This window comes from Marmota monax, unplaced genomic scaffold (genome assembly GCF_021218885.2).
Source record: "Marmota monax isolate L192 unplaced genomic scaffold, Marmota_monax_Labrador192_F-V1.1 WCK01_AAM20220418_F8-fsc00001, whole genome shotgun sequence".
In the NCBI taxonomy this organism is placed as follows: domain Eukaryota; kingdom Metazoa; phylum Chordata; class Mammalia; order Rodentia; family Sciuridae; genus Marmota; species Marmota monax.
Window position 1 is genome coordinate 43,266,588 of NW_026693777.1, and position 12,560 is coordinate 43,279,147.

General features: G+C 38.7%; 1 protein-coding gene across 2 annotated transcripts in view; it reads right to left on the reverse strand.

Moving 5' to 3' along the window:
• Positions 1–12,560, reverse strand: part of Ino80 (INO80 complex ATPase subunit) — a 138,435-nt gene that overhangs the window by 60,259 nt on the left and 65,616 nt on the right. For both annotated transcript variants that reach the window (XM_046460794.2, XM_046460793.2), the window contains exons 21-24: positions 12,269–12,402; positions 3,344–3,411; positions 2,077–2,170; positions 1,154–1,325 (exon numbers count right to left, since the gene is read on the reverse strand). In XM_046460794.2, the coding sequence (XP_046316750.1) occupies positions 1,154–1,325; positions 2,077–2,170; positions 3,344–3,411; positions 12,269–12,402 (468 nt within the window). The remainder of the gene's footprint in view (positions 1–1,153; positions 1,326–2,076; positions 2,171–3,343; positions 3,412–12,268; positions 12,403–12,560) is intronic.

The following is a 12,560-nucleotide window of genomic DNA, read 5'->3' on the forward strand; positions in this document are numbered from 1 at the left end:
AGCTATATCAAATATTTGCATCCTGTATACTGAAAAATCCATATTTTCTTTCTATTCCTACCTTCCATAGTAGTTAACTTTAAAACAACTACAAGACTTTCTAGTGGACCCAAGAAAAATAATCTAGCTTCTAAACTTTAAATCTAGTCAAGGCGGTTGTGTGTGATGGCACATACCTATAATCCCAGCTACTGTCTCAAAAATAAAAAATTAAAAGTGTTGGTGATATAGCTTAGTGGCCCTAGGTTCAATGACCAGTACTAGAAGAATAAACACATAAACCTAGCTGAAGGACTAAAACATACAATTACTTTCCTTCTCCAGGTAGGACCCATTTCATTCAGAATAAAATCCAAATCCTTAGCAGTACTTATGAGGCCCCCCATAACCTGGACCTATGTCTATAACTTCATTTCTTGCTACTTAGCCTTTCACCTACATCGCAACCTCCAACAACTGCAGGAAAAAGAATGCAACATTAATTTTTTTCATGGACATGCAATGTAAAATCAAAATGAGATATGACTTAAATTCATAAAAGTGGCTAACATGAAAAGAATTGGCAGCATCAGTGTAGGCAAGGATGAAGAATAGCAATTTTTAACCACTGTTGCATGTATAAATTTAGAAAATCAAATGTTTTGCAGCATTACTACCAAGTAACTGATGATGAAGCATTTCCATTCTTGGATATAAGTCTCAAAGAAATTATAACACACGTTTATCAAACAACATTTGCAAGAATATGAAGAGCTATTTATTCATAAGAGCCCCAAACTCTAAAGAATTTAAATGTCCACCATTCATATGTAGAACACATTAATAAACTGTGATTCATGCAGACAATAAAACAATTTGTGGTAATACAAACAAAATCCTTTCATACAACACAGAGGAACCTATGATAATAACGTTGAGTATAAGGACCCAGACATCAGAGTATATATGATATAATTCTATTTTACAGAAAGTTCAAACACAGGCAAAAAATAATCCATAATACATTAAGTTATAATTCAATATACTACACACACTCCCTTGGGAACGTTTTGGTTCTATCAGGACATTTCTTATCATTTTTACTGACTCAAAGACCAAGGGAAAAGGAGGCTAATGCAATGTTAAGATAATGTATGCTCAAATAATTGCTTACCTTTAACAAAGGGCAGCTACAAAGGTTGGGAAAGGAGAGTGGAAAATCAACTCCAAGAAGGAAATCTTTGTTTCTCATATAACTCTGCTGGCTTCCCCCTTCTGACTCTCCCCATGAGCGCAGCTGATGGAGCCTGTAGGAGGCTTTCAGAGACAGGAAAAGAGCTAACCATCTGAAACAAACCACAGCAGATATGCTTATTCAATGCTCCAAGGAAGTCTGAGGGTCATTCACAGCAGTGAGGAACTCTCCAAGGGATATCTCTCATTACACATTTCTTTGGTAAATTATGAGCATTTTAGAAATAGTTCTTTCTTACTTTCAGATAAAGCAAGTATTTTATACATCTGTTCTACAATTTTTTTGGCATGACTTAGTTTGCTACTATGAAATTAAAAAAGCTTCTGGAAAGCTCTTCTCAAAATTCAGGAATATTCATATCTATCATGAAAACTCATATCATGAAAATATCTTCATAATAGGAAGAGAGGAGTTTCTATTGAGGTCCCTGTTACATGAATACAAAGTAAAAGTCAATGAAAACCATTATGCCTAGGTATAAGAACACAGAACTAAATTTCCCATAACACCTGAGGCTGGTTATGCTACAATTACCACTAGCTAAATGAATCACCAGCCACCAATTGCCCTGTACAAGCAAGTAAAACAGAATAAACTAATCCAATATTACACAGTTTGAAGATCTTCTGGTAGCATACAGAAGTCTATATACTCTTTATTTAAGGAATATTATGAAATTAAACAATCAAAAGAAAATTACAGCTCCCTTATAAAAAAAATCTTAACAACTGAAAAAGAATGAGAGGCAAAGATAATATTAAATATTTAATTTCACAGTACTTCAACTTTATCCCTGTTTATTCCCACTCTTTCTCTTATCAAATAATAATAAAACTTCTCACCTGGCCAAAAGTCCCTGAAGCATGAGGTTTGCCATTTCTGCTGGAGATACATCAATAAAACGAAGGAAAGAGAAACAGCTTTCTTCATTAATACCTGTAATATCAGAAAACAATGTCAAGGGCTGGTGATATAGCTCAGTTGGTAGAGTGCTTGCCTTGGATGCATAAGGCCCTAGGTTCAATCCTCAGCACCCAAAAAAATAAACAAAACAAAACAAAAAAACCAATCCAATAGCAAACCTAGAGATAATACTCTACCATAGTCTGCTAAACTGCTGAATTTTGACTTAAGCACTGAAAGCGCAATGGCACATGCCCATAATCTCAGCGGCTCATGAGGCTGAGGCAGGAGCATCATGATTTCAAAACCAGCCTCAGCAACAATGAGGCACTAAGCAACTCAGTGAGACCTTGTATCTAAATAAAATACAAAAGTGTAGGGCTGGGGATGTGGCTCAGTGGTTGAGTACCCGAGTTCAATCCCTGGCACTCCCCCTTCCCCCCCAAAAAAAGATTCTGACCTAGCTACAGTGTCACATGTTTGTACTAAAATCATAGGTAGAAAAAGCAGGCCCATGAAATAGGGCTTATATAAACCAGAATGGTGATGGCTCATCAGTCACCTTTGGGAGTTTTAGATCCTTGGTTAACTACCTTCTTCTCTCTCTTATCATGCCAAGAAATAGAAAATAACAGAACAGAGGTCAAAGGTTCTGGCTTTAATATTTTGGACAATGCATGAAGTTGAGCAGCCTCTTTTCCTCAAGCTGACTCAGGAGGAAGGAAGTCTCATTAATAAGAGTTCAGTTTTCACTTTGCCCAAGGGTAAGAAATTCTTAAGAGATGGGACTGGGGTTGTGGCTCAGTAGTAACGCACTTGCCTAGCATGTGTGTGTGAGGCACTGGGTTTGATTCTCAGCACCACATACAAATAAATAAAATAAAGGTCCATCAAAAACTAAAAAATAAAAAAAAAATAAAATAAATAAAAATAAAAGAAATTCTTAAGAGGCAGGTATAAAATAAAGACAGAAAGTCAGAGAAACCACTTTACAGTGCTTCCTATTACACCCACAAAACTTAGTGCCTGGAAATGAAGATAATTAATTTGCTTAGTTAAATCTTATTAAGACATTATAAATAAAAAGCTAGTATATAGGCAAAACCACTAATACGTACAAATCAGTCACTCAGCAAAACAAAGAGCATAGGGGAAAGTCCCTCCCTGACGACTCCTTCCTTCCAAAGATCAAAAAAAAAAACCTACCTTTTCTGTGGAAGAGAGACTGTTGTATATAGTCTGGTGCAAATGGAGAAAGAAGAACCCTTAACCACCTAAAAAGTAAGTAAATAAAATAAATCCAAGCCCAAATATACATACTGAGAAATTAAATAAATGGGAGGTTCCAAACTAAGAAAAATCCTTTAGGTTTCAAAATGTTTCTAGTTTTAAGAAGTTTCTTGTAACATTACCAGGCAAATCATGGCATAAATGTCAAAGTACAAAATACTTAATAATGAAAAGGATAACACAAGTTCAAACAGTCTATTTCAGAGAATAATTCTAGCATTATAAATGATCAAATACTCTATTAAATAAAAAGCACTACTACAGTTTTGGCCTGTTTTTCGCTGCTCATCTAATTAAGCATTAACCTGGAGCTATCACAAAGAACTCAAAGTCAAACCCATGGAATACATCTTAATTTCAGTTTCATTAGGCCATGCTTATGATTATTTTTATAACATGGTTTATAAAGTTTCTCTACAAAGGGAAATTTATAAGTTCATGTTTCTCAAATGTTGGTATACAAAAGAATCCTTTGGGAGCACATGAAAAAGTCCAGTAGCTGGGCATAGGGGCATATGCCTGTAATCTCAGTAACTTGGGAGGCTTAGAAAGGAGGATCACAAGTTCAAGGCCAGCCTCAGCAACTTATCAAGGCCCTAAGCACTTTAGCAAGATCCTGTCTCAAAATTTAAAAAGGGTGGTAGGAATGTGGCTCAGTGGTTAAGAACTCCTGGGTTCAATCCATGGTACAAAAACAAAAACAAACAAACAAACCCACAAGCATTCAGAAGCCAGGACAATTCTAACTCAGAAGTGTAAACTGAATCTGTTGAGAGCCACAGCCAAAGGGGCCCCAGCAAACTTCCAGCTGCCAGCAAACTTCCAGCTGCTGGCTGATGATTGGCTCACAGCGGCCCCAGCAACATCTAGCTGATTGGCTCCTCGGCCCCAGCAACATCTAGCTGATTGGCTCCTCTGCGGTGATGCTCATTGGACTGTTTCCCTGCCCTTTCAGACCACGGAGCTGCTCATTGGGGGACTTTTTTGGCTCCGCCCACGTGACCCAGCCAATCGGCCTCAAGAGCAGGAGGATTGTGGGAGGTGGAGAGAAGCTTGTGTGGGAGAGAGAGGCTTGGGGAAAGCCAGTGGTGGCAGTTGAGGCTCTGAGGGTTTTTCCTGAGAGACTATTTTGTTTGTCGTGTGTGGTTCTAAAAATAAAGTTAGTTTCTTTTGACAAGTGGCTCCTGATTGTGCCCAGCCAGACTGCGGCATTTGGTGGCTCGCACGGGGAGCGACTGAGGGTAAGTGAAACTGCTCGCCCCTGAGGGCAGGGCGAGAGGATGGGTAGCCATTTTAAGATTCCTCTTTTATTTTGCTTCACTTTTGTTTTAAGTTGCCTGTCCCTGGAGATGAGTGAGACGGAAGAAAAACCGCTCACATCTGAGGAAAAACTATTTACGTCTGAGGAACAGATAGGGAGAAAGGACGGATGCACATGTCAGGAGGATAGAAAGGCTATAATGACTTTTTGTTGTTCCCTTTTTATTTCATTCTGTCTCGGTTTTGTTTGGCGTCATCTTGTTGGGTTGTATTATAGTAGAAATATGGGATCAGAAATTAGTAAAAAACAAACTGAAAGAGTGTTAAGTAAATTGTTAGAGGAAGGAGGCATCCCAGTAAAATCAAGAGCAGTGAGGGCATACGTTGATACAATACAAAAATGTAGCCCATGGCTTTTTAAGGAGTTGTTAAATATATCACAATGGAACCATCATGGTGAAGATTTAAAAAGAGTAGAAAAGAAAAGCCCAGGGACTCTGCCAGTTGGCACATTGCCATTGTGGACATTCGTATCTTGTTTGCTTAGTCCAAAGCCTTCAGTTCAGACAATGGTAGAGGAAGGAGAAGACATAATGATTCAAGTAAAAGAGAAGGTCTCTCAAGTTAGTCAGACAGAGGAAAAGATTCAAGTAAAAGAGAAGGCCTCTCAAGCTAGTCAGACAGAGAAAGAAAGTGTAAAACAGAAAAAGCCATCAGGGGGAAAGTTACAACAGGAGACTGCTACTAACACCTTTCTATCACCAGAGGGTGTAAGTGTCCAACCAACAGCACCACCTCTACAGGAGACTGCTACTAACACCTTTCTATCACCAGAGGGCGTAAGTGTCCAACCAACAGCGCCACCTCCATATGCTGGGAGGCCCCCAACCCCCGCAGTTGATAGTTGGGATCCTGAGACAAGGTCTCAAATATTAACATGCCCTGTATTTGAGGCAGGAGGGCAGCGATTTTACCAAGTTTTAAATTTCAAAACAGTGAAGCAGCTAAAAGAGGCTGTAACAACCTATGGTCCTCAAGCACCCTTCACTGTAAGCATGGTCGAATCCATTAACAACTTGAACATGACGCCAGCAGATTGGGCTAATATGTGTAAAGCTGTGCTAAATGGAGGACAATACCTGTTATGGAAGGTTGCCAATGAGGAATTTTGCAAGGAGACGGCTAGGCGAAATGCAGCAGCTGGTTATCCTCAGAGAAATCTAGATATGTTGTTAGGAAAGGGACCTTATGAGGATCAGCAGCAACAAATTGCATATGATCCTGGCGTATACGCACAAATTGCTGCAGATGCAATTAAGGCATGGAAGACTTTACAAGGACATGGAGGTTTACAAGGTCAATTATCTAAGGTAATACAAGGAGCTAATGAACCTTATGCTGAATTTGTAGATAGGCTTATTCAAACAGCTACCAGAGTTTTTGGGAATACAGAACAAGCAATGCCATTACTAAAACACCTGGCTTATGAGCAAGCGAATCGTTGGTGCAGAGATATCATTAGACCATGGAAACATGAAGATTTAAACACATATATTAAATTATGTAGAGACATTAATGAACAAGAGCAAGTCGTGGCAGCTGCAGTAAAACAGGCTTTAGATGCCAGAGACATTAATGAACAAGGGCAAATTGTGGCAGCTGCAGTAAAACAGGCTTTAGATGCCAGGCCAAGAACATGCTACAATTGTGAACAAAGAGGACATTTTAAAAGGAATTGCCCCATTGGAGGAGGGTTTAACAAAACTAGGTATCAAAGGAGTAGAATACCAGGTATTTGCCCACGATGCCGTAGAGGGAGACATTGGGCTAATGAATGCCGTTCTCAAACCACCATAGAGGGTACTCCATTATCAAAAAACGAACAAGGACCAGGTGTTTATCCACGATATCGTGGAGAAAGGCATTGGGCTCCATTGCCAAAAAATGGACAGGGGGGCCAAATGCTCCGGGGCCCAAAACCACAAATATACGGAGCACTGGAGGAACCCAGCAACCCCATCAGGGTAGTGCCCAGGACACATTGTCCATCAGATCCCTCATCAGACAAACCAGAGGGAGCGCAGGGTTGGACATCTGCGCCTCCGCCAGAGCAGTACTAACTCCAGAGATGGGAGTTCAAATCATTCCCACAGGGGTGAAAGGACCTCTTCCCAAAGGAACAGTAGGCTTATTATTGGGACGCAGCTCTTCTACTCTAAAAGGACTTATGATAAGTCCTGGGGTAATTGATCCCGATTATGAAGGTGAAATAAAAATTATAGCCAGTTCTCCAAAGGGTATATCAGTAATTTCACCAGGAGATAGAATAGCACAGTTACTAATAATACCCAGCCTACATGATAAATTTTCCAGTCGTACTGTAGAAAGAGGTTCCAAGGGATTAGGCTCCACAGGTGTAGATTGGGCTATGCTTTCTTTAAATTTAGATTCTCGCCCCATGCTAAAACTAAATATTCAAGGACATGAATTTAATGGGCTACTGGATACAGGTGCAGACCTTAGCATCATCTCTCGTCAAGAATGGCCAAAACATTGGCCATTACAACAAGCCACTCAAACGCTTCGAGGCCTAGGAGTGGCGACTAATCCCCATAGAAGTGCAATGGTATTAGATTGGAAGGATCCTGAAGGATGTGAAGGAACTATACAGCCATATGTATTGGATCATCTTCCCGTAAATTTATGGGGACGAGATGTCCTAGATCAATTAGGTTTGACATTAACAAATAACATCAACCAAAATGCACCCACTATTATGACTAGACAAGGTTTTAGGAAAGGAAAAAGATTAGAAAAACAAGAACAAGGTATAGCAGCACCAATACAAATAGATCAAGGAACAGACAGACATGGGTTGGATTTTCAGAAAGGGCCACTGAGACAATCAAAATTACTTGGAAATCAGAAAGACCAGTATGGGTTCCTCAGTGGCCCCTGACTAAAGAAAAGATACAAGCAGCCCATGACCTGGTCAAACAACAATTAGCAGAAGGACATATACAACCTTCTGTATCTCCCCATAATACTCCCATTTTTGTCATCAAAAAGAAATCTGGTAAATGGAGATTATTGCAAGATTTAAGAGCCATTAATAATGAGATGGTTATTATGGGACCTGCTCAATCAGGGATTCCTCAGTTGTCTGCTTTGCCAAAAACCTGGTATGTTTTAGTTATAGATATTAAAGATTGTTTTTTTTCAATTCCAATTCATCCTGAGGATAGTCCACGTTTTGCATTTACTATCCCTGCACTGAATCATGAAGGTCCTGATCAGAGATATGAATGGAAAGTACTCCCTCAAGGGATGGCTAACAGCCCAACTATGTGTCAAATTTATGTTAACAAAGTAATCCAGCCACTTAGAAATCAAAATCCTGAGCTACAAATATTTCACTATATGGATGATGTATTATTAGCACACAAAGATAAAAACACATTGCTAGAATGTTATGCCACACTTACAAACTTATTAAAAAATTATAATCTAGAGATAGCAATAGATAAAGTACAATTAAATTTTCCAATTAATTATTTAGGAGTTCTATTATCCTCAACCATGGTCCGTCCACCAAAAATTCAAATACGAGTAGATCAACTCAAATCACTTAATGACTTTCAAAAGTTATTAGGAGACATAAATTGGATAAGGCCTTATTTAGGTATACCAACAGGAGAGTTGGGACCTTTATTTGATATCCTAAAAGGTCCATCAGATCCAAATTCACCCCGAATGTTAACGCCTGAAGCAAGAAAGGCATTAAAAATCATTGAAACATATATGGAAAATATGCATTTGGATAGAATTGATATAAGTTTGCCTTTATTATTTATTGTACTACCAACAAAAAATATTCCTACAGGAGTATTTTGGCAAGAAGGTCCATTATTATGGATACATTTATCTTATTCTCCTAACACTATTCTTACTAGGTATCCTGAGGCTGTAGGACAATTAATACTCAAAGGAATAAAAGCAGCAAAGGGAGTGTTTGGAATTTCTCCCAATAAAATTATTACTCCATATACTATGAATCAAATTGATGAGTTAGCTAATGAGTTAAATACTTGGGCAATAATCATGTGTAAATCTAATGTTTCATTTGATAACCACTTACCATCTAATCCTTTATTGTCTTTTTGGTCATTGCATCCTGTAATTTTTCCAAAAATGACAAGAAAAACACCTATCATGAATGCTCCAAATATATTCACTGATGGGTCAAATAATGGTACAGCAGCAGTAGTTACCCCTGATAAAACTTTTACATTTTTAGTACCCAAACAATCAGCTCAAAAGGTAAAGCTTAATGCAGTTTTACAAGCTTTTGTGATGTTTAAAGATTCTGTATTTAATTTATTTTCTGATAGTCAGTATGTAGTTAATGCTATAGTATCTCTTGAAGATGCTGGTAGGATTTCCCCTTCTTCTACTGTTTTCTCTTTGCTTTCCACTATACAAAGTCTAATCTGGGACAGAAAAGATCCATTCTTTATAGGACATATCAGGGCACATACAGGATTGCCTGGAGCCCTTAGTTTGGGCAATGATTTAGCAGATAAAACTACACATGACATACATATTTTCTCTACACTAGAAGAAGCTATAAATTTTCATAAAAAGTTCCATGTCAATGCTAATACTTTACAAAAGCACTTTAAAATAACTAAGGAACAAGCTAGACAAATAATAAAACAATGTCAAAATTGTGTGACCTTTTTACCACAAGTTAATCTTGGAGTCAATCCTAGAGGATTGATACCTAACCATATTTGGCAGATGGACGTCACACACTTGCCAGAATTTGGAAAATTAAAATATTTGCATGTTACAGTTGATACTTCTTCTGGATTTTTGATGGGCTCCCTTCATGCCGGAGAAAAAACTAAAGATGTTATAGCTCATTGCTTACAAAATTTTGCCACTGTGGGTGTTCCAAAACAGTTAAAAACAGATAATGCCCCTGGTTATACTTCTACCTCTTTTAAACAATTTTGCTCAACATTTGGCATTACTCATATAACAGGAATCCCATACAATCCACAGGGACAAGGCATAGTTGAAAGAGCTCATCAAACTATTAAAATGTACTTATTAAAGCAAAAAGAAGGAATTGGGAAGGGGTATATATTCCCCAAAGATAAACTTAAAATAACCCTTTTTACTCTAAACTTTTTAAATTTGGATTCATCAGGACTTAGTGCTGCGGAAAGGCATATGTGTCCAAAAAATGTACATAAGCCCAAGGTACTTTGGAAGGATATTCTAACAGGACAATGGAAAGGTCCTGACCCAGTAATTGTCTGGAGTCGGGGGTCTGTTTGTGTGTTTCCACAGGGAGAACAGCAGCCGATTTGGATTCCAGAGAGATTAACCAAGGTCCTGACCCAGTGATTGTCTGGAGTCGGGGGTCTGTTTATGTGTTTCCACAGGGAGAACAGCAGCCGATTTGGATTCCAGAAAGATTAACTAAAGCGATTTCTACAGACCAAAAAGAAGATGATTTGGCTCAAATCCATAACAACTGATATCCAAAACTCCAGTTTGGCTATTCTTACATCTGCAACAGAACCAGGATGCTTTTTTCAATATCTATTTTATTATTGCCCTTTGCCATATCATGAAGTTCTATTTTGTTTTTTGAGCTCATACAGACCTAGGTTAATGTTTTGCTGATCAGTTCTATTTTTTGACTATAGAGTTTTTAAACATTACAATGGAGATTTCACCTGTAAAAAGTTATAAGGCCTTTACTATAATGTTATGTGTTGTATGTATTATATTATGTGTGCACACTTGTGTTTTGTGTTATATGTTTGAATGTACGTATGTCCATATATCATATATGATGAGCGCTCATGATAAAATGGATCCAAATATTTTTTTTCACGTGATTTATATGGTTTAATTTAAATTGGGTAAACAACTGTTGAGGATTGTTTTAATATGTAAACAAAAAAGAAGGTTAACAGATCTGTTTGTTTACTTTTACCTTTCCTTTTCATTATATTTAATAATTCTCTTAAAGATAATGTAAATTGTTAAGAAAATTGTTTTCTTTTAGTGCCTTCTGGAATGTTACATAATTTTTTCTTTAGCCATTATTGCCAGAATTCCTATCTTCATCCCAGTGCTGGTGAAGTGAAAGATAAAACCAATCTACAGCTTCTACAATAGCCATCACTGAACTGCAATGCCGCAGTCTGGCTGGGCACAATCAGGAGCCACTTGTCAAAAGAAACTAACTTTATTTTTAGAACCACACACGACAAACAAAATAGTCTCTCAGGAAAAACCCTCAGAGCCTCAACTGCCACCACCGGCTTTCCCCAAGCCTCTCTCTCCCACACAAGCTTCTCTCCACCTCCCACAATCCTCCTGCTCTTGAGGCCGATTGGCTGGGTCACGTGGGCGGAGCCAAAAAAGTCCCCCAATGAGCAGCTCCGTGGTCTGAAAGGGCAGGGAAACAGTCCAATGAGCATCACCGCAGAGGAGCCAATCAGCTAGATGTTGCTGGGGCCGAGGAGCCAATCAGCTAGATGTTGCTGGGGCCGCTGTGAGCCAATCATCAGCCAGCAGCTGGAAGTTTGCTGGGGCCCCTTTGGCTGTGGCTCTCAACATCTCCCCCTCTCTGTTTAAACAACAAGCATGTGGCTTAGGGACCGTGCCTGTTAGGCAGTCCAATTCAACATATGGTCCTTACCCGTCATCGGATGAACTGACCTCTAGGCGTCAGCCTCCTGTCTTAGGTTGGTACCACTGCAATTGGATCATACCCGTCACTGACTACCGGTCCAGCATACAGCCATACTTGTGGATAGGCCTTTGCACCTGTGGGGGGGTGAGGTTCTTTGCCTCACCTCTGTTGGCCCCCAAATTTTAGACCATCACTAGTAGAGGAGGATGCAAAATGCCATGACATTAAGCCAATTGAGGGCTCCTAAATTGTACCACCGGTGATACCATCAGCAAAAATACTCCAGCACTACCACAATTCGCTGTACCAACAGATAGTTCACAATGCATACAGGTGAGCTCACAATGTGTCCAGGTAAGTGTCCAGAAGTGTAAACTGAATCAACACTTATTTTTTGAATTAAGTGGTCTCTAGCATATCAGCTTAATGACCTCTTCTACTTTTACCAAATGTATCATTGCTAACTCTATTAAGAAGGTAAATTTGATCAATCTAAAATCCAAGCCGTTTCCTAATAAATATGTTCCAAATGTGTTGCCACCACAAGCCAATTTCTATATACTGGGGCATGTCAAAACATTTGCTATTCACTCCTGTGCAAGGAAATACTTGCACACAGGTGCACATTCCTGATTCAGAAAGGAAACTGGAAGTGGCTACAGTCTTTAAGTTCATCTAGTTCAAGCCTTAATAGTGTTCAAATTCCTACTGTAAGTTTTCTCAACAAATAGTTCTCCACTCTTACCTTAAATTTGATCTCATTGTTAGAACTTGCAAAATTTCCATTAAATTTATCCTCAAAGCCAAAAAACTCCAAATTACAAAAGACACTCAGACTGAACAGATACTAGTATTTTTTTCACCTGTCTCGTGAATGGTTGAAGACCCTGATCTGTCCATGACGGTAGATAAACTTTGAAATCTCATATGGCTTTAGGGAAATGTGAAATGGAGACCACGTTTCTTGCCGTTCAAATAACTCTGGGTGATTACACACCTATGAGAAAGGAAAATGGTAAGAAAACATTACACTGTGTAGGCACCTGTCTATGAAATGATGAGGATACCAACCTTGAATGTTTACTTTCCTATTTTCATCTCTGTTTTGTTTAGCATTAATCTTAGAGCCTTTTTCTTGAAATGTGTTTATAAAGA